Source organism: Brassica napus, chromosome C9 (genome assembly GCF_020379485.1).
Source record: "Brassica napus cultivar Da-Ae chromosome C9, Da-Ae, whole genome shotgun sequence".
Lineage (NCBI taxonomy): Eukaryota > Viridiplantae > Streptophyta > Magnoliopsida > Brassicales > Brassicaceae > Brassica > Brassica napus.
The window spans coordinates 40682461-40704942 of NC_063452.1; the positions used below are offsets into that span (position 1 = coordinate 40682461).

A 22482-nucleotide genomic window follows, 5' to 3' on the forward strand; every position below is an offset into this window, starting at 1 on the left:
ATTAAAAACTCAGGATTATTTTTATGCCAAATCTCCCTGATATAACTAATTGTCCATTTACTTCTTACTAGGGGTTGGCCCGCCCTACGGGCGAGTTTACACTAAAACTATTTTATGTTTAAGTGTATTGTATTTTAATTTTATAAAATATTTAAAATTTTACTTTATTGAAAATAATAAATATTATCTCTTTTTATTCTAAAATTATATTTTAAACTTTGTTAAATTTTGTTGGTGTGAGGTAAAAAACCACTAAAATTGTTTTGTTAAAGAACACAGAATTATTAAATCAGAAAATTAATGAAAATGTAATGATTTATATTTCTATTTGATTTCTGTTTCAATTTGATATATTTGAAAAAAATTTAAAGTAAGAATAACTAATATTTCTCTTATTTCTAAGAGTATCAGATTTTAATATTATTACAATAACTAATTTCTCACGATAATAAATTAATACACCCACCTCCAAACTAAATCAATTGAAAATCAATTGTAATGTGATAAAATTATAAAAATTTCTAATTTAAAGTAATATATAAATAGTTTCAATATTGTCTTAGTATATATTACGTAACAACAAATGATGTTTTATAATATATATTTGTTTCATTTCTATTAAATTTTCTTGTACTTTTTTATAAAAAAAATTGTTGAAAATTTTGCTTATACTATTTGAAAATATATTATAGATTAATAGTGTTATAAATTAATAAAGTATTATATTTCTAACATAATTTTACTTAAGTTTTATACCCTATCTTATTAAATAATTTACTTTGAGTGAACCAAACATAATTTAACCAAAATAAATTAAATGTAGTGTAACCATTAATAATCTGAAAATAAGATAAACCAGACTGCGTATAAATGTTTTCTGAAAATTGTTTTTTTCTTAAAGAAATAACTAAATCATTTAGTCTTTCTAGTGTTGGCTTTATTGAATGAAAGTATATAATTCCTATCTAATCAAATATCTCATTCTTAGTTTCCACATAGTAGCAACGATAACATCGTAAAACATATATATAATTACCTAATTAAATGGAACAAAACAATATGTTGGGTTTATATTCCAGCCCAAAACAATCAAAGAATATGTCACCAAGCAAACAATTATGCACACCAAAACTGCAGTGTTTCTTGTTTGAAACTTAGAATGATTTTTTAAAGATTTAAAGAGAGCTATGAAAATCAGAAGCATACCCTAGTTTCATAACAATCCCCAAAAACAGAGGAGAAATCGTAATTGGATTTCACAATGATGACCTTGAATGTTATTTTCTCTCTTTTTCTGATCAAAAATAAAAACTCATGATGACAACGAATGTTTGTTTCTCTACACAAAACAACTCGTACACTTGGGAAATTACAGTCAAAACGACCACTATTGCAAAACTTATTTATCTTTATATTCTCTCCTACAAATAGAGAAAGCTGATCTGAAAATAACAATTGTTGCATAAAAGTATCCCTTATTTTCCACCTGATTCTTCAACTGCTCATTTTTTTCTCTTTCACATACACACGACTACGATTTCGCTTTTACACATATCGATCAGTGGCTGCTCAGAAGTGGAATACTGGTTAAAAAACATCCTAAAATAGTTAACTTTTGTTGGAGTCCAACACCACATGTTTCTTCTCTTTACCGCCATTTCATCTTATGTCATCGCCACCATCTCTGTCAACATTCTCCTTGCAATCCTCCAAACCCAACGTTGCGGCCTATCCCTTGGCCCAGTCCTATAATTTATAACATAAGTGCACATCCTCTGTTCCAGCTAAGAAACATGTCTTTCCAGAGACATAGATATAAGAGCCACCTGAAAAGTCCAAGTTGGCATTTCCTTTCTTGTATGAGATCGTCTAAGTCATTATTGGCTACAAATGTTCGGAAATAATTCACTATCTTTTAACTTATATACGCTACCAAAATAGTGTCAGATGCTTAAAAATAAGTGCTAATGTGGCAATTACCTGTTATTACAAATTCCTCCATCGCATCATGTATCCGATTCTGAATATCTTCAAAAGGCCCAGATTCTAAGCTTTAGGGGTGAAAAGTAAGAGGTTATTAATTTAAAAGAAACATATGTAATGACGACATAAGCATCTAACTTTAGGAAATAATAATGTGATTCCAACTAAAGTGACTCCATGTAACTTTTAAAGAAAAGTATCTTACCACACCAAAGAATCGTTGAGGAACCCCTGGCCTCTGAGATGAGGGTAACATTTATTTCTGCTCCCATGTTGTCTATGTCCCCTCTGGCCAAAAAAAAAGAACTATTTACGAAGTTCATATGCATAAAAAATGACTCTATACCAAATGTCTATTTGATACAGAAACTGTTGTAGTATGTTTAGTAATGGTGTAATGTACAAAAAGAAACAATACCTTTGGTGAGAGAATCAATAACTCCACTGAACTCTAAATACTTTCTGAAAGCTTCTTTCTTTGCTTCTTTCTCCTAAGTCATGTAGAAACAAAAAAAAAAAGTCTATCAAAAACTAAAAGAAACAGAGCTTTAAGGCTAAACCATCCTCTTCTTCGATCTCTTTTGAACAGTGTTTACCTTTTCGTTTCCAGCGATGTCAGGTTACTGTTACGGTTGTGGAAATCAACAGCCACCTCCTCAGCTACCTTACTCCTCCGACGGAAACAATCCACCATACGGTCATCAACTTCCTCTCCTTACGCTGTGCCGTACGACGCACCAAAGCCGACATCCTCATCCACGCCACCGTCTGCTCCATCCTACGGCGCACTGGCTCCTTCTTCTCTTAAGAAAACAAATCGTCGGTTTGCATGTTAAAATCAGCGAAGACGGCAAGGTTGAAAGGTCGAAGAAAGAGAACAATGAAACCCTTAATCTACTAAAACTATACCTTTGGTAATTGCAGTATGTTTTCAGTTGGGTTTCATCGCCATGGCTTAAGTTTACTGAGAGGAGGTTTTCGAGTTTAGATTTGTAGTAAGCTAAGAAGAAAGAGTTTATAAAGAATGAAGAGAGGAAGGTGAAAGGAAACGATTAATTGCAGAGGAGGATGGGTAACGGAGATGGAAGAAGATGAAATTGAGAAAACGATTGAATAGAATGAGTTAGTAAACCGATGTTTTAGAGGATTAGGGTTTGTCAAGTGTTTTTCACCTGGGCCGTATATGTAGCTCAGATAATTGATTTCCGAAGATCCAAGATCCTAAAAGCACGAGGCCCGATTTTTTTTAAGAATTGGCTAAACATAGATGACATGGCAGAAATGATTTCTCTTATAGGTTGATTTAATTGGCTGACGTGGACACTCTCTCCTTCGAGCATATTCCCCTTTTATTACTTGTTTGATACCTCTACAATGCCAACTGAGAACATCCATTAAAAAATTTATTTCGCTTTGCTCTTTCAAGCTTGAAATCTGGTATGAAGAAACCATACATATCCCGCAAAACCTTTCTAACCCATCCAAGCCCACTACAGTCTCCAGTATCGGTAGGTGCTGATGACAAATATAAAACCGTGGGCCACTCCAGTCAAAATCATACGGATCATCTACCATTTCTGCTTCCTCCCAAAAAAAAATCAAGACATTTCGTGTAAAATCATACGGATCATCTACCACACAACTGTCACCATCTACCATTTTTGATAGACTTTTTTTTTTGGATCATCTACCATTCCCTAAAAAAAGTCTACCATTTCGTGTCTCTGGTTCATGGTGACAGTTGTGTGGTTCGTAGTTATTGGCTCTGTTTTCGCTTTGGTCTTGCGATTGTTCTGCCGAGTGTGTACCCTTTGGGTTTGTAGTTGTGACATGTGTTGGTTTTTGGTCTTCTTAAGTTTGTGGTTCTTGTGGTCAAAAAAAAAAAACCCGAAAGACCAACCCTTAATGTAGGTTAACGAAATAAAAAACCAACTCTTGTTTAACCTGATTATCACATATAACAGACACCTGAAGAAAATAGAGTCCTTGTCCCGACCTCGTTGTCCAAAAGAAACAGTATGATCCCGTGAATCCTAAATTCGTGAACCAAAAAGCTTCAAAACCTGTGGTAACAAAAATCTCGTGTGAGAGAGATACACGAAGGTAGATCCAATAAACTGATCCCAGTCGGAGATTTCCCGGATCCTCCATACCTTCCCAGCGTAGACCTTCCATTTTTCCAGCGATTCCCTCGAGGATCCATAAGATCTCTCCTTTCGATCCTCGATTCCTTTTGTTCCCAACCTTTCCCAAAATCTTCGTAATGAGAATCCTCCCACCAATTAGCCTTTCGGAAATCCCCCGGATTCCATCCTTGTAAATCCATCAAAATCCTAGTAAACAGTCCCCGTAGCCATCTCTTGTTTTGATTTTTTTTCGTCTGAATTACAAAGTGCAAATGTGAACCTGAAACACACGTTTCAAAATTATATAAGAAATAATAACATAGAAATATTACGCCGGTAGGGCGGGCCGATCACGTTGAAAATGTATTTACATTACAGAACCAAGAAATATTGCCAAGTATTATAAACTCGATCTTTCTTATTATAAAACTAGTTTTCCTACATTTTAGGGAATCTATTTTTTCAAAATCATGATTGGATGTAAAATAGTTTTGGGAAAAACAAAAACCAAAAACCAATCCAAAAACTGCAAACAGTCATCCTCTAAACATATTGAGTTGTTTCAATAAATACTAGATTTTGATCCGCGCACCCGTACATGTGTATTTTTTTAAAAATATGATGCTATTTGTTTTTATGTCACTATTTAGGGTTGGACGAAAAACTCGAAGAACCGAACCGATCTCAATCCGAATAAGTAGTACCAAATCTAAACCGAAATTGATTAAATATCCGAATTATTCAAAATTTTGGTATTTGAAGAACTGAAATCTAATCCGATCAGAACCGAAGTATTTTGGGTATCCAAAATAGATTTATATACTTATATATATTAATTATTTTGAGATTTAATATATATATAAACATTTAGAATATATATGATACTTTTAAGTTCGTTTAAATACTTGAAAATATATTAAAGTAATCAAACATAAATATCTAAAATAGTTAAAAATATACTCTCTTTTTTGTGAAAAGTTAAAATATACTCAAAACTCTAAATATACTTAAATAATTATTAATCATCTATCTAAATATTTAAACCAAACCAATTTATATGTTAAGTTAGGTACTCTGACATATGTTATTCAAATCTATATGTAATATATTCTATTATTTATAATTTTTAAAAAATTAAAGCATATAATAAATTTTAAATTTTTAAAATAATTTAATTTGGTTATCCAAATCCAAACTGAATCCTCAAAGATATGAACCGAACACGAAATCCAAACAGACCCGGAAAGAAATCCGAACGCCCACCCCTAATCATTATTATATATCCTACTAGGGGCATGTCCGCGCTTCACGCGGAAGATTATTTTATTGTTGTTAATTATTATTTTTCGGATGATATAGTTAACTAATTATGTGATCGTCTTTATTTGCTAAGAGCATTATTTGGTATTTTTATTATGTTATGTAGTAATAGGTGATATGCTAACATATTATGTGTTTGTTTTCTAATAGTGTGTTGTTGTGTGTATAATAATACTTATTAGTGGTGGAGTGAGTTTGTGATGTAATGCATATTGAATTTCAATAATTTTACATTTAGGCATTTGTTGATTCTAAGGCTAATAATTTCAGAGTAAAAATTAATATTCTTCCAATTATTTGAACATTAATTTTTAAAGATGTTTTGTGCTCTCTCCCTATATTTTTACATTGAGTCTCACCATCTATGCATTTCGTTTACCTTTCCGATGTGTTGTGATTCTCACCATCACCAAAAAAGACTCACATAAGTGCTCTTGTTCTTCCTCACATTTTTCTCCTCTTTTTTAGATTTCGGCTCTTGTTAGGAACTACATCTCCTTGGGTTGGGTCGAGTTTAGTCATCTTTAAAGTTGTTTTCCTCGTCGCTGGCTTACCATTAATAGTCCCTTCTCGTCTTGGTTTTCAAGATATGGGTTTTGGTGATATGACTTCTATAGCTCGAGGACGGCTACACGATTTGATGATTTTGTTTTGTCTACCCTTCCATCTATGTTCCCTCATCTCGTTGCAGCTTTCATCGCTGCTTGCGTCTGTGTGACTCTCCCTTTCGCCATGTTTGCCAGTCCAGGTTTGGATAGTGTTCTCCACTGAGTATGCTCTATAGATTTGGAAGATTGTTTCGGATCTCAAGTCTGGGCTCTGGTTTCTCTGGGGTTGGCTTTCGTTCTCCCTCATTCAGGTTGTTCTCTTCTTCCCTTGCTTCCCTTAGTATAAGTGTGCGGTATTAGTTTCTTGGAGCTTTGGTCCCTTCTATCCAGAGCTTTGTGGTTCTTCACCGGCATAGGCATCTTGTTTGTGCTTGTTTAGTTTGTGAGTTGTTTCTTACCTCTTAGCTGGTGGTTGTGCTTATCGTTCGTTATGTATGTCTCTTCCTGCTTAGTGGTGATTTTGGCTTTATGTTGATTATTCTTCCTCTAACCCGTTTTCTTGGTTCTTTGCATTGGTCCTTGATCATGCTCCTTTGTGTTCGAGAGATTGTTTTATCTCAAGATTATCTTTCTACATTTTTCTGACTTTTGATTGTTTTGGCCAAGACACTCTATGATAAAGTGGAGTAAATTAGTTTTCGTTCTTGATCGCCTTTGAGCTTTGGACTTTTATTGAGTTAGTGTTACTTTAGCATTTGTTTACTGTAATTATGGAGGTTTTATGTTTTTAGATTATGTGTTCTGCTTTAGTTTGCTTAATACTAAGATAAATATATAGTTGTAAATGAAATAATAGAAAATAGTAAAAAATAATAAAATAGGGAAAGTTTATGTTATTTTTAGTTGGGAATAAATTAAATATTTAAAATATATTTATATTTTTTTTACTTATTTCTTTATTCGTTTTGCAATTTTTTGAACAATAAAATAGATTATCAAACTTCAAATGACAATGGTTAGTGTGAGAAGGATTAGATAGTGCATAATTAGAAAATAATGAACCAAATGGAAATAATCTAAAAGAAGATGGATCTAAAATATAAAAAGACAAAAAGAGGACATATGTCAACTAACCCCCCATTCCACATGTCATAAAAAGAGAGAAAAATCTATTTTATATATATAGATTTTCAACGTGTATGATTAATACATTTGTTTAAGGGACTTTTGACTGGTTGAAAATGTATTACGATTAATATGGAAAATATATTACGTTTTCTTAAGGGAAATTTGACGATGAAATTTGATGTGATTTATTGTAATTAATTTTGTGAAAATTGTTATCTAATGTGTTTTGTGAAAATGCATAAAGTGATGACATGTCAGCTTTTTTGGGAGAATCATCGTGGAAATGACACGACAATTATTTTTTGTTAGAATTATTGTTGTAACGATACATCAACATTTACCTTCAAAATGATTTTCAAGTAATAAATAGAGGATTTTATCAGAGATGTCAATTCTTCATGGAACATTTTTGCTTACATATATTTCCAATTGAGGTAACAACACTTGTTTTTATTCTAACTTTCTTTATTTCGATGACCCTAAATTAAGAATTAAGTGACACAAAAAGTTATGACATGAGTCATTCAGCACTGAACTCAATATTTTGGTTGACTTAACATTATTTAGTTTGGTAACATATTCTGTAAGGAAAAAAAATATGGAAACTTTTTAATTGATTTGTATACTTTACATACAGGTGATAATCCGCGCCTTGCGCGGGATGAAATTATTATTTTTGGTATTTATAAGAAAAAAACATAAAGTCTGTTAAATGTAGACATCGGTTTGATTGTATGTTGGATTTTATTGTATTTTACTCTGTTGAAATATAAGAACCATTCGAAAGTCTTATTGATTTTGGTTTGGAGAATTCACAAAAGTGCTGGAGGTTAACGATGAAGAATATTGTAGAAGAAGTCTTATAAATAAAAAGCTCAATTTTATTAAGACGCATAAAGATAAAATTTATAATACAAATTAAATCTATTGCTATAAACTAAAATTTTGAAATATATGCAATCCCCTATTCATGATTAACTCAATCACGCATATTAGCAAAATAGGCAACCATCATATAGTAAACTTTAAATAACCGAACTGAAGCGTGGTTTACCTTCGTTGATTTCAATAGACGTTCCAACTCGGAACCGACCTGCTCGATTCGGTAAACCCACAATCAGAAGTTCCAACTTGGAACTAATAATAGTCGCATATGAATATAACTTTTTTTTTTGGTTTTTACGTTTCTTTCTTAGCCATTCATCTACAACAAACTGCACAACACAAGAAAAAAAAGGAGACTCTTCTAGTTTAGCTTGAAAGCTGTGTCTTTATCCTATAGGTTATGTACCGATTATCAACTCTGTTGCAGAATCTCCATGATCTCATAATACTTCGACCCTTTTTGCCTTCGCATGCACCACCTCCATTAATTTGTACGTGATAATAAAGAATAAACAATATGCTTATAAGAACGTATGGTAGGTAAGAGTGTGCTGGCCAGCCATGCAAGCGTAAAATTATTATCATTGGCAATGTAAAATTTTTATCATTTGTGTTCGTGAGCTTGACGAAAGAAAAGGGAGAAGAGTTCGTGAGCTGCAGTAGTTTGTAATAACGATAACTCTAAGTTTGACGAAACAATGGGAGAAGAGTTCTCTTTTTGACAGTAGTAATCAACAGCTACGCACAAAGATGCAAAAGAAGTTGCCTCACAAAGCCAATCTAATGAACAGAAACTTACAGGTTCTCTTCTCCTCTTCAAGAATTCAACAATGGACTAACGGATGCATTGGATTTCTCACAGGTTCGGTCGAGAAACACAGTTCTTTTCATCTCAGTTTACGTGACGCTTGTCCACGACTAAAGTCCCCATCTCAAGAACCTCGCCGAGAATAACCTAGATGGATCGTCGTTTAGGACATGCGAAGAAGGAAGAGGATACTTCTATGTTCAGTAGACTAACGGATGTGTTGGATTTCTCTGTTTTGTCTTAAAACATAGTTCTTTTCATCTCAGTTAGCAATTTATAATCCTTTTTCTTTATAAAATTGTCATCACCTGATGTCTGATGAGTTGAAACCTCGAAGGTGTGAAGAAGATTACAAACTGTTTAGAAAGTGTTTCAATTCTCAGGTTAGTTTATAATCAAAAGCTCGTTAAGAAAATCACACAAAAAAACGCCAAGATGCTCGAGAAGATGGAAAATAAGAAAACAAATATGTGAGAATGTCTCTCTAAACGACACGTGTCAATATTGGTGTGAACGCATTAATTGCAATGCTTCTCTTTTAATATATAACAGATTTCATTTTCATTTTGAATGGTAATGTTCAATATGTTTCTTTTTGCATACAATATCATATGTTTGACTTCTAATCAGAACCATAGATTTTGAGATGTATACAGTATATAAGTGCTCATACTGAAGAAGGCTGACCACATACACATACTTGCATTAGTGCTTAGGAGTTGGTAAGAATATGTTTCCTTTCTCAAGAAATCTGTTGACTGTTTCTTAATTTTTGCTTCTCGACATGCTTTTTATCACGAAATGACGTCAACATTTTAAATTCAACATTGTTAATTTATACGTACATTTTTTTTTCTGAACTTGCAGGTGCTTCCAAAGTTTTGAGGAAAAGAAAGCGTATAAAGGTAAACATATATTTACTGTATTCAAATCATTTATGTATATATAATAATGATTATATATTCTTATTACAAGCAGCCCTATCAGTTTTAAAATGACAAAGAAATGATTAGTATTGGGTCAATTAGCTGTGAGTATTAGTATTATCAGTTATCACACAAGGTCGAAAAAGTTGTTGGTGGATTTGAATCTATGAAATTTTATAGAGGTGAAATCTGTACCATCTAGATATCATATCTATAGAATTAGATTAATAGTTTAATATATATATGAATATGAACTAGTGGTCCTTCTGATTAATCTATGTACGACCTTATATGATAGGCTTAAGAATCGATGTGTTTCATGATTGAAAATGAAAGAAGTTTTGCAATGACAATTCTTTTTGATGGATCTTGCCTTCTTATCTCGGTGCACGGCTGATGAACATTTAATCTTTCCCTTTTGATCAAGGGTGTGCAGACAATGATCTGGAGTCAGATATAATTGAATTAAAACAGAAATAAATGCTAGATTGTTATGCTTTTAATACCAAGAAGGCTTGTTAAAATGTTCTTCAAAGTTAGGGATATTATTTTCAGGTACGAGTCTTTAACTCGTTTTCTAGCTGTGAAGTATATCTACAGTGAATATTCTATAATAGACAATACACAATAGCTCCTGGTTATGTTTTGTATTGTTTCATATATGGTTTATTAATGGAATATTATTTTATTGAAGCATGGCAAAAACCAACGGTGGTGAGCTTAAGAGTACCAATGACAGTACGCTTCTTTGGATGGCGAAAGGTAGCAAAAGTTCAACAAGGCGTGACGAGAAAGCAATTGTACGAGTTGCAGACTCAGATGTTGAGAACAAAGACAAGAGTTCATCAGGCACAATAGCAAATGAGTCAGAGCCTGGAAAGGTTTTTTCTCCTTTCCTTTGTGTTCCTCACGGTCTCACTACATTTCTATATATATATATATATATCTGATTATGTCCTTTCTGTTTATGGCAGTTTCTAGGTCAGCATGTGGCAGAAAGAGTAAGGCGTGTTCCTTCGAAGAAGCGGGGAATGATGGTTGCCTCCCCGTCACCAAGAAAGTCATGTAGTCGACGTGGAATCTCAGAACATCGGCCGGAGATCAACCATGTTTGGAAGTTAAACCCAAAGAATGATAGCAGTGGTCCTGACTTTTCTGGTATTGCGTTACTTGCGGATGCTGCGTGTAATTTGAGCAATGATCTTGCACCAGCTGTTGACCGTCTGCCTGCTGAAGAACCTGTTGTTCAGCAGCAAGATGGCTCGACCATATTGCCTCATGCGGTTGGTTCCACAGATCAGGTGGGGCAAGGCAAAAAGGATAATGCAGCTCCTGAAAAATCTTCGTTTGATTTGGCTGATGAGAAGGGCATAGCGAGCGTAGGAGGGATGATAATAGCTACTAAGGGAGCAAGTGAAAGTGAAAATTTAGCACCTGATAGTGGAGTTGTCATAAAGTCAGATAAATCATCGGTCAGTGAACCTACTGAGAAAAAGAATTTAAGGTTACACTGGGACTTAAATGTTTCTATGGATGCTTGGGGTCCACCTTGTGATGTAGAAGATGATTCCTCTGAAAAAGATGTGAAGGGAGCAATCACAAATCCAATGCCCCCTACAGAGAGGGAACCTATTGATGGTAGTAAGGACCATCTAGATGGGTTTGTTGCATCAGCTGGGCAAGAAAAGTTTTCATTACCATGTGGTCCTAAGGCTGAAGCAGCTGCTAGAAATGGAAATAAGTTCAAATCCGGTTATAATTCCCCGCTTGAGGATGGAGAATTAAGGGAGCCATACCTTAGGGAGAAAAATAAGGTTGAAGATGAAGGATTCTACTCTATGGCTGAAAGTAATGACAACAAGATGAAGGATTTTGGTAAGGGAATCTTGGCAGAGACTAAGTTGGGACCATTAGAGCGTAAATCTCATGATGCATTGAGAATTGGAGAGGCTCAAGACAGAAGGGACGTAGAGAAGAATGATGTGGCTCGCATGAATGATTTGCATCTTAAGAAGCAGTCTTCTTCTTCTTCAAGGAGGTTTGTGTCGAAACCATCTAAGGAGTTGCCTTCGCATGATGCCATCCCAAGGAAAAGACAAGTTTTTTCTTTCCATGCCTCATTTTTAGGTAATTTTACTTTTTAATAGTTCATTATTAACCTAGTAATGGTCCTTTTTGTTTCAGATCTGATGATAATGAAGAGTTGAGCATGGCTCCATATAAGTGTTTTGGGAGACATGACAGGAGTTCTGGTAGAGGATACTTTACTGGTAGAGGATACTTTAGTGGTTCGGGTTCCAGACCTCCCTATGTTCTCGAGCCTCCACACCCTGAAAATCTAGGTATGATGGGCCGCTTTGATCAATCAGGATCAGGGTCCGGACAAGGATCACAACCTGATGGTTATGTACGTAAGCGTTTCTCAAATGGGGGATACCGCGGTGGTCGGTTTAGAAGGTCTTCAAATGGTGGGGATCGTGTATTGAGAGGCAGGCACGGTGATAACAACCAGTTTTATGGTCGGATGCACAACTGGATGAGTGGTAATAGGAGAGGAAGAGGTAACTCTCCGGTCTTTAGGAGATCTAGAAGTCGTTCTCCAGTCCCGTGGAACGGTGGAGATAGATTATCTCATCCTCAGGATGGGTTTAGAGCCGAGGAGAGAATGATGGAGAGCGTGAGGTTTCCTTTCCAGGAACGGTTTCTTGAAGATCAAGAAATAGGTTTCATGTCACCTCCAAGAAACAGAATGCCGCCGCCGAGATTCGATGAAAGGAGGAGCCATGATTCTGGAACTAATCGTAATAGCTTCAGGGGAAGGAGGTTTGGGCTTGGCCAAAGACATGATGCTGGAAGATCTTTGAGAAGACTGAATTCTGATAACAGCAACAACTTTATACCTTTCAGACGCCAAAGAAGATTTGATGATATGGAAGATAGCACTGGCGGAAACAAGTTTAAGATGAGGCAACAGCAAACTAGGCGGGCTGACATCACGGAAGATGGCGGTGATGATGTCGCCGGTTCAGGTTTCGCAAAAGAGAGTCGGTGGGTTTAGCCAAAAACAACAACGGCAACGATAACAAAGAGGGTAATGAGAACAAAATAACATAAGAGAATCTTTTAGGTTTTTAATAGAACCTCTCTCTTTATGTTTGTTTTGTTTTGTTTTGTTTTGTGTTGTTTGATTAGCATTTTCATTTAAAAAACATTTGTCTAATAAGTGGAGAAATAATGTCATGACAATGTTTCTTGCTTTTATTTATGAGTCAAACGATGTTTTTGGTTTTCCGAAGAAGAGATTTTTTCTTCATTTTTCTTTTGTTCGAAATTTTAGGGTTTGTAACTTTCTCTTCCTTTAAAAGTCTTCTTTCTAAATATTTTTTTTTAATTGCTACTAGATTTTGATCTGCGCAACTGCACGGTATTATTTTCAGTTTTATATGCACATATATTTATTTTAGATCATTAGTGGTATACATTTTTAATTTTAATCATATATTTAAATGTTTATATAGCTATTTTAAATACAATAATTTATAGTTTACATGTTGTAAATAACCAACTGCTTAAAACTATCACATGTATTTGTTGTTTCTTATTATATATTTATGTTATTGTATTTACATTTAGTTATTAAACAAAATAATATGTGCATGAAAAATCCATATTTAAAAAGTATTTTGTATTTAAAATACATTTAATAAAATTTCTTAAGGGTGGTCCAACTTTAAAATCGCACATGAAAAAAAGTTATGACTTCTATTTTAATAGAATATATATATATATATATATATATATATATATATATATATATATTAATGCATAATAATAGTTCATTGCTAATTACGAAATTAGTGAAAATATTTACATAAACTTTTTGAAAATTAATATGTTTTTAAAATATTTAGATCAACATAATAATTTTCTTTTAATATGATTGATTATGATTATATAATAGATAAAAATATGATTAAATGTTTATTTTCCATTTTATAAAAGATAACTGAATATATTAATGTATAATAATATTTCAAAACTCATTACGATATTAGTTAAAATATTTACATATAATTTTTGGAAATTTTTTTACAATCTTTTTAAACAGATTTTCGAAATTTTTAATATATATATTTGTATGTATATTTTAAATTGAAATATATCAAAAGATATTATGATTAAAGTAGTTCAAAGATTCTATATATTATTAGCTTTATTAAAATACATTTAATAAAATTTCTTAAGGGTGTTTCAACTTAAAAATCACACATGAAAAAAAGCTGTGACTTCTATTTTAATAGAATAAATTTGAGTCTTTAATTTGAAATTTTTCAATAAAAACGCAAATTACGCTACCGAGGACAAAAAGAAATATAATGAGATAAGTCTTGTGAGGATTCCACTAAAGGTAGAAAAAACTTATTCAATACATGCATATGACTTGAACATCAACTGAGTTTGAGGACTTTAACTCCAAATGCAATCCCTAAAAATGTACCAAAGGCGATTCTAAATATTCCAACAACAATTCGAGGGACTATCTACTACCTCCATCCTTATATATATTCTAATCTATTAATTTAGTGTCTTATTTAAAATTTATCTTGACATGTTTTAAATTTAGACATATTAAAAATGTTGCAACTTAATATAATTAAATTGTTTAAGTTGTGGACCAACCTAAAATAACTCAATCTAATTAAGATAGTATTTGGAAACTAAACAATTACCGCTTGCACTATCATCTTAAATATCTCCTACTAATTATCTTATATATTAAAACAGAAGTCACAACCTTGATTCATGTGTGATTTTTTTTTTTTAAATGGATCTAATGGACCTAAAAATGATGTTACATTTAATCTCTAATCTTATCATTTAAATTTTGGGCTTACCATAAATTTTTATTGGCCTATCAATAATTGGATTTAAACAATAGATGATCCATTGGATTTATAGATAATATAAATTAAATAGATATAATTTAATGTTGTAATACTATACCTCCATATGTTAATTATTTAAATATTTGTCGATGTTAACTTTTAAAATTATAAATATATTTTTTTAAATAACAAAAATCATATTATCTAACAATGATTAATCTTTACTACCTTAAAGCAATGAAAACAAATTAACTATATAGTTTATTTTAAAAATTAAACAAAAACTAAATGTTTAATTATTTACATCTATGAAGCAAAAAATTTAATTTTTTACAAACTTTCTAAATTTGTGAAATGTTACAATATTTTAGAATATGACAATAAAAAAATATTTTACTAATTTATATATATATATATATAGTTACGATTTTAATAGTGAAATAATAATCTGAAAAATATATATAGAAAAAGATACAAATACATGTGAAAGTTTGAAATAATCTATTCAATGAAAAAATATACAGTATACTTATTATGTTTTAAAAATTGATATACACATATATATTATAATATATACCAATTTAGAATTGAAAAAAAAATATTTATATAAAAATAAATGAAAACAAAAATCCGCGCGGTTGCACGGATCGAGATCTAATTTATATTTAAATTTCGCCTACACATAGAATTATTTAATACAAAGGTTTGTTATACAGTAGAAGCCAATGTTTGACAAATGTAAAATCCTATACTATATTCTTTTCTATTCACTCTTCCATAATTTTGTAAACGTCTATATATAGTATCTAATCATAATCCCCATATATTATTTGACCCTCATATCCTCCCTTACTAATATTATCTAACGTTCCTATTTCCTAACGTGACATACCAATTGAATCTTATAATATAATTGCTACACTTTAGTAAAATGACTAAATACAGTATAGCAGATAAATATATGTTGAAACCATGACTAATAACATAACTATATATCGTCTTTAGAAAAAGATACAAATACATGTAAAAGTTTGAAATAATCTATTCAATGAAAAAATATATAGTATACTTATTATGTTTTAAAAATTGATATACACATATATATTATAATATATACGAATTTAGAATTGAAAACAAAATATTTATATAAAAATAAATGAAAACAAAAATCCGCACGGTTGCGCGGATCGAGATCTAGTTTATATTTAAATTTTGCCTACACATAGAATTATTTAACACAAAGGTTTGTTATACTGTAGAAGCCAATGTTTGACAAATGTAAAATCCTATACTATATTCTTTTCTATTTATTCTTTCATAATTTTGTAAACGTCTATATATAGTATCTAATTATAATCCCCATATATTATTTGACCCTCATATCCTCCCTTATAAATGTCTTCAACACTCCACCACATCTGCTCCAGCCATTCTTCATTCTGTCTAGATCCGATCCTTTGATTGGGTCATGGGACTCGCCTGGTCTCTAACAGGTTTGATCTGATCGGTTACGACGTGTTCTGTGGGTGATCTGGTCTCTGTTTCTCGTTACTCTGTTTCCATAAAAACAGAGACTCGTCTGATCCGATTGGAAACATGGGATCTTCGGTGCGATTTCAATCTGCTCATATGGCAGATGTAAAAGGAAAAGGAATCCTGTACGAGGATGATGATGCGCCAATTCAGCTTGTGGAGTCGGAGAACTCTCATGTCGCCGAGTTTCGACTATCATTGATTGGGAAAATACTGAACCCAAAGAAGCAGAATGTAGAGAAGCTGATTCAGTATATGATTAACAAGTGGGGTATGGCGGATAGAGTTACTGCGAATGATCTTGGTGCTGGAAAATTCCTTTTCACCTTCACAACTGAGGAGGACATCAAGGAGGTACTTCGACAGGGCCCGTTCCACTACAACTATTGTATGTTCGTGTTGGTGAGGTGGGAGCCCATTGTCCACGATGATTATCCATGGATTATCCCTTTTTGGGTTCAGATAACAGGATTGCCTTTGCACCTGTGGGATGTGGACAATTTAAAAAGAATTGGAGGCCGTCTAGGTCACGTTGATACCATGGAGCTGGCGGAGGGGAGGATGCTGATCGAAATAGATACGAGAAAGCCTCTGAAGTTCACTAGAAAGGTATCAGTTGGTGAGAAGGAGGTTACGATACAGATTGCTTATGATCTTCTGTTCAAACATTGCTCAACATGTGGAATGTTAACACATGAGAAAGAGCATTGCCCTACGGTAAAGGACGAGCTTAAGGCTCAACTACCACCGGAAAGATCTGACGTCTTTGCACGGGTCCAGTTACCACAGGGTAAGCCTGATCGTCAGCCTTTGCTGATGAGTGGGAGTATGCGCGACAGGGATCATGTTCCGCAGGGTGATGCACTAGCCAGCGTGAACAGAGGCAGAGATCATGGGCTCCAGGTGAGCCAATACAGAGGATACAACAACAGAAAACATGATTCTTATTTGGAAAGGGTCATTAGAGCTCGTGATGAGAGACCACGTAGTAATCGTTATGGTGGTTCGCAGTTTGGAGCTAGACCATATGGTCGGTATGGTAAGGAGGGGGTAACATGGAGAGAGAAGGTGAAGGAGAAGGTGGTTGTGGGCTCAGGCTCCATGGCTGTTGTTCCCTTTGAACACAACCTAAGCCACAAGCCCCTCTTGATTACAGAGGAGAAAGCCTTTAGGGCCGGGATTCATAGAAGTGGAGGGGAGCAAGACGATAAGAGTCAGCTGAGATGGAGAGAAAAAAGAAGGGAGATCGTTAGTGTGGAGTCTAGTTCCATGGATGTAGCTCCATATGAGCACATGCCATCAACCAAGTTTCAATCAAGCAGTGTTGATATGCCTAACCAGAGCGAGAATCAAAAGCACGGAGGAGAGCGAAGTGGGAAGCGATTGGCGAGTGCCATAGTTACCCCAGTGCGACAACTAGCCTCTATGGAGGATAATGTTACGGTTCAAAGCAATCTGAATCGTTCTTTGACGTTCTCTCCACAAGGCTCAGCAATCATGACTGAAAATGATCAAATAATTGTTGCTTTAAATGATTTTGTGGAACCATTTGATGGTGCCATGATGGAATGTGATGATCATGCTGACGATCTGCTGGGTCAAGACCTCATGGATTTGTAGGCAATGGGGCAGTCTTCGGGAGTGGCTGAATCATCTCGCGCTAAGGGGAGTGACAAGGATACAAAGCGAGCCAAGAGTGGCACGAAAGGGAGTGCTCCTTTGGGCATTCAAACAAAGAAAACTGAGTTCCTTCGTCGGGGTTCTCCACGTTTGCGATCAACTAAGTTATCTAGACACATCTCGACAGGAGAGGAAGAAAAGAAAAGGCGTTTACGACGTGATTCAAAGCGCTCAAGAGTGGGAACGACAAGTGATGGTGTGATGGATTCCAAAAATCCATCCAAAAAGCATCTATGAAGACGCTCAGTTGGAACTGTCGAGGGGTTGGAAACGACCTTACAGTTCGACGCCTTACGGAGATGTGTTAGAAGCATCGCCCAGGACTAGTGTTTCTCTCTGAAACGAAGAATAGGAGGCTGATGTTGCAAAACATTCAGGCTGACTTAGGATTTGATCATTTGTTTACCGTTGAGCCACTTGGTCTCAGCGGAGGTTTAACTTTTTTTTCTATGGATGAATTTCAAGTTAATGTTTTATTTTCAAATAACAGAATGATTGACATTGAGGCAATCATTGATGGAATAAAAGTCTTTATGACGTTTGTTTATGGGGACCATGTGTTAGAACGTAGGGATCAGGTTTGGGAACGTCTTACGCGTTTCTCAACAACACGAAATGGATCATGGTTCATGATAGGTGATTTTAATGAAATAGCAAGCCACAATGAGAAAGAGGGTGGCAGAAGAAGATCTGATAGCTCTTTCCTACCTTTCAAGCAGATGCTTAGTGATTGCGGTATTCTGGAATTTCCATTTACTGGAAATATGCTTTCTTGGGTGGGAAAGAGGTCAGGTGGTGCAACGGTTAGGTGCCGGTTAGATAGAGCGGTGGGGAATGAAGATTGGCATGAGAAATTCCCACATACAGCTAGTAAGTATCTCAGGCTCTGGGGGTCGGACCATCGTCCGATCCTAGCAGATATTCTATCTAAACCAGTGAGAAAGAAAAAGAAATTTAAATTTGATAAGCGATGGTTGGAGAATGCGGAACTACGCCAAGTAATCCTTGAGGGCTGGAAATCAGAGGATCTTCCACCCTATGCGAACATAATGGAACATATTGCTAGTTGTCGTAAAGCTTTGAGTCAATGGAGGAGACATGATAATGTGAATTCAGAAAAGCTAGTGGAAGAGCTTAAGGAAAAGGTGGAAGATCTCTACTCGAATGATGATGCCACTACTGAGGAAATAGCAGCGGATCTGAAGGAATTATCTAATGCCCTTAAGGCGGAAGAAATGTTTTGGAGACAGAAGAGCCGGGTTCTTTGGTTAAGGGAAGGTGATAGAAATTCAAAATACTTCCATGCGTTGGTGAGACAAAGAAGAGCGAGAAATAGGATCACACAACTTTTAGATGACAATGGAAATATGGTGGAGGACGAGGAAGGATTAGTAGCCATTGCTACTAGTTACTTCAGACAAATTTTCGAGTATGCCAATCCGGAGGATATAGCAGAGGCGCTGGAAAATGTCTCCACAATGATAATCGGGCCAATAAATGAGGATCTTACAGCTCCAGTTACTGAATGGAAAGTTAAATTAGCGTTGTTCGCCATGCACCCAGAGAAAGCACCAGGGCTAGACGGGATGACAGCTCTATTCTATCAGAAATTTTGGGATATTGTCAAAGAGGATTTAACTCGTATGGTTAATCAATTTCTTTTCGACAGAACAAGGGCTCATGGGCCAAATGATACCAATATTTGCCTAATTCCTAAAACGGAGAAGCCCAATGAAATGTCTAAGTTCAGACCGATCAGCCTGTGCAATGTCAGCTATAAGATTATATTTAAGGTCTTATGCCAAAGATTAAAGAAGGTTCTTCCTCAAAGAATATCTGAAACCCAGCCAGCCTTTGTTGCGGGTAGACAGATAACTGACAATATAATGATAGCTCAGGAGATGTTCCATGCGCTGAGAACTAAACCAGCTGGGAGAGTCAAGAGAATGGCCATCAAAACAGATATGAGTAAAACATATGATAGAATGGAATGGTCTTTCATCGAGGCGGTTATGCGGAAGATGGGTTTCTCAGAGATTTGGATTGGCTGGATTATGCGATGCATCACCTCAGTTAAGTATAAAGTCCTGATGAATGAGGAACCAAGGGGAAATATTGTTCCAGGGATAGGTTCATGTCAAGGAGATCCTTTGTCTCCTTTCATATTTATTCTATGCACGGAAGCGCTCGTTAGCCTTCTTAATCAAGCAGAGAATCAAAGGAAGATAACGGGGATGCGCGTCGCACGCGCTAGCCCCTCGGTATCACACCTTCTCTTTGCTGCTGATAGCCTTTTCTTCTGTAAGGCGGAGCCCCGTGAATGTGAAGAAGTTATGAAAGTAGTCAGGAAGTATGGAAAAGCGTCAGGCCAATGCATTAATTTTGAGAAGTCCTCATTACTCTTTGGTAAGAGGATCGCGGTGAATGATAGACAACAAATCAAAGACATTCTCGGGATTCAGAGTGAAGGGGGAATGGGAAAGTACCTGGGAATACCAGAGGATATTTGCGGATCCAAGTGCAGGCTTTTCGCTTTCCTAAAAGAAAAACTATTACATCGAGTGAACGGTTGGACAGGTAGATGGCTATCGAAAGGAGGAAAGGAAGTTCTGATCAAATCTATTCTCTTAGCTCTTCCCACATACGTAATGTCAAGATTCTTACTCCTTTTGGAGATTTGTGAGAACCTTGCAAGTGCCATTGCACAGTTTTGGTGGAGTTCAAGCCCGCCAAAAAGAGAGATTCACTGGGCTTTTTTTTTTTTTTTGAACAACTGAAGATGGATTCACTGGGCTAAATAGGAAAAGATGTGTGCTCCTAGAGAGGAGGGTGGAGTGGGATTCCGCATGATCCATGAATTTAATTTAGCACTGCTAGCGAAACAACTGTGGGCCTTGTTCAGTATCCGAATTCATTAGTAGCGAGAGTCCTTAAAGGGAAATATTACCGCCTCAGTTCGCCCTTGCGAATTTCTGTGGTGGATAACCCATCCTACGTGTGGACGAGTATTTCAGCAGCGAAGAAGCTTTTGCTTTTGGGTATTAGGAGTAAAGTGCACTCAGGATATGAAATCAATGTCTGGCAGGATCCGTGGACTCCTTCGACGCCAGCTAGGCCGGCCGGTCCTAGGGTACCAGTCGTAAATCCAAAAATGCTTGTAAGTAGCCTTATGAACTCGGAATCAAAGGAATGGGACGCTAGGATACTGGCACAATATGTTGAGCAAGAGGATATACAGCTGATTATGAGTTTAGCCATAAGCCCAACGCATCGCAGGGATTCCTTTTACTGGAGTTACACTAAAAACGGCCAATACACGGTTAAGTCTGGGTATTGGGTTGCTACAAATATATTGAATGCGGAGGAGGAAACTGGAGTTACGGAGGAGGAAACTGAAGTTACACAACCTAGCATCACTGAACTTCAAGCCTTTGCTTGGAAAGTGAACGCACCTCAGAAAATTCGCCATCTTATATGGCAATTAATTTCGGGACAGGTAGTAGTAACAAGGAACTTAATACGTCGCAATCTGCGGTGTGATAATTACGGCCCAAGATGTGGAGAGCCAGAGGAAAATGTAACCCACACGATCTTTGAATGTCCACCAGCGTTACAAGCATGGGAACTATCATCTACGCCGTCAAACTCCCAAACTTTCCCCATATCGAGTATGTACGCCAATATGGACTACCTTTTCTGGAGTAAAAATACAATTAGAAGGCCAGAAGATGATAGAGACCCTTACCCCTGGATAATCTGGTACATATGGAAGGCAAGGAATGATAAGCTATTCAGGGGAATTGATAGGGACCCTTTGGAACTGGTCAGGTACGCTGAGAGTGAATGTCAGGCTTGGTATAATGCTAAGGAGTCTATACCTAATCCCCCACATGCACCAAACACTGAAGTGGTACAAGCCTTAAGCTTGAATAATATGTGTATGGTGGATGGCTCTTGGACATCCACAGATCTTTTCAGTGGAATTGGATGGGTATGGAAGGATAACATGGGAAATATTCAACTTATGGGAACACGGAACTTAAGGAGGCGGGAGACAGCACTACACTCGGAATTGGAAGCATTGAAATGGGCACTGGAAAGCATGCTTCAACATTCAAACTGCCAACACTTTGGAACAGATTGCAAGGACCTGATAGCCATGATAAAGGAACCCCAAGCCTGGTCAAACTTTTCAACGGAGCTGAAAGCCATTCAAATTATCTTCATGTGTTATTCAAATTTCAAGATCACCTACGTGCCAAGAACACAGAATGAAATTTCTGATTCTTTAGGTAGGAATGCTCGATCTTTTCATAGATCTCTTTGTTTTATTGGTTGTTCTATTCCGGTCTGGTTACCCAGACTACCTCATGTTTGAGTAATAGAATAGCCGTTTGTTGAAAAAAAAAAACTAATATTATCTAACCTTCCTATTTCCTAACGTGACATACCAATGGAATCTTATAATATAATTGCTACACTTTAGTAAAATGACTAAATACAGTATAGCAAATAAATATATGTTGAAACCATGACTAATAACATAACTATATATCGTCTTTAGATATTTCCCAATATATTCTCTACACATTTCAATTTTATATCAGGCAAAATTATATCTCAATGTTCAATTTTTCAATTCAGAAATGAAAAAATATA

The 22482-nt window shown here is 35.3% G+C and overlaps 2 protein-coding genes and 1 long non-coding RNA gene across 3 annotated transcripts; 2 read left to right on the top strand and 1 right to left on the bottom strand.

Moving 5' to 3' along the window:
• Positions 1 to 1361: 1361 nt before the first annotated feature.
• LOC125593349 lies at positions 1362 to 4490 on the bottom strand. The gene is made up of 2 exons (XR_007329274.1): positions 4137 to 4490; positions 1362 to 4046 (listed from the first exon to the last, which is right to left on the bottom strand). It is a non-coding gene; the product is annotated as an uncharacterized LOC125593349 (long non-coding RNA).
• Positions 4491 to 10419: 5929 nt separating this feature from the next.
• On the top strand, positions 10420 to 13350 carry LOC125592662. The gene is made up of 3 exons (XM_048767994.1): positions 10420 to 10605; positions 10678 to 11843; positions 11909 to 13350. The coding sequence occupies exons 1-3, from the start codon at positions 10420 to 10422 to the stop codon at positions 12780 to 12782; spliced, it is 2226 nt and encodes a 741-aa protein (XP_048623951.1). The 3' UTR covers positions 12783 to 13350.
• A 4416-nt stretch (positions 13351 to 17766) lies between these two features.
• Positions 17767 to 22205, top strand: LOC125592663. The gene is made up of 6 exons (XM_048767995.1): positions 17767 to 18019; positions 18388 to 19953; positions 20152 to 20468; positions 20726 to 21814; positions 21868 to 22005; positions 22116 to 22205. The coding sequence occupies exons 1-6, from the start codon at positions 17767 to 17769 to the stop codon at positions 22203 to 22205; spliced, it is 3453 nt and encodes a 1150-aa protein (XP_048623952.1).
• Positions 22206 to 22482: the final 277 nt, after the last annotated feature.

Bases quoted from the DNA above. Each gene is read 5' to 3' on its own strand.
- LOC125592662 (XM_048767994.1), top strand. From the start codon at position 10,420: ATGGCAAAAACCAACGGTGGTGAGCTTAAGAGTACCAATGACAGTACG. The intron at 10,606-10,677 runs GTTTTTTCTCCT...TATATCTGATTA, and splicing joins ATGAGTCAGAGCCTGGAAAG to TGTCCTTTCTGTTTATGGCA. The intron at 11,844-11,908 runs ATTTTTAGGTAA...TTTTTGTTTCAG, and splicing joins GTTTTTTCTTTCCATGCCTC to ATCTGATGATAATGAAGAGT.
- LOC125592663 (XM_048767995.1), top strand. From the start codon at position 17,767: ATGGGGCAGTCTTCGGGAGTGGCTGAATCATCTCGCGCTAAGGGGAGT. The intron at 18,020-18,387 runs GTGTGATGGATT...ACCATGTGTTAG, and splicing joins AGTGGGAACGACAAGTGATG to AACGTAGGGATCAGGTTTGG. The intron at 22,006-22,115 runs GTCAAACTTTTC...CTGATTCTTTAG, and splicing joins ATAAAGGAACCCCAAGCCTG to GTAGGAATGCTCGATCTTTT.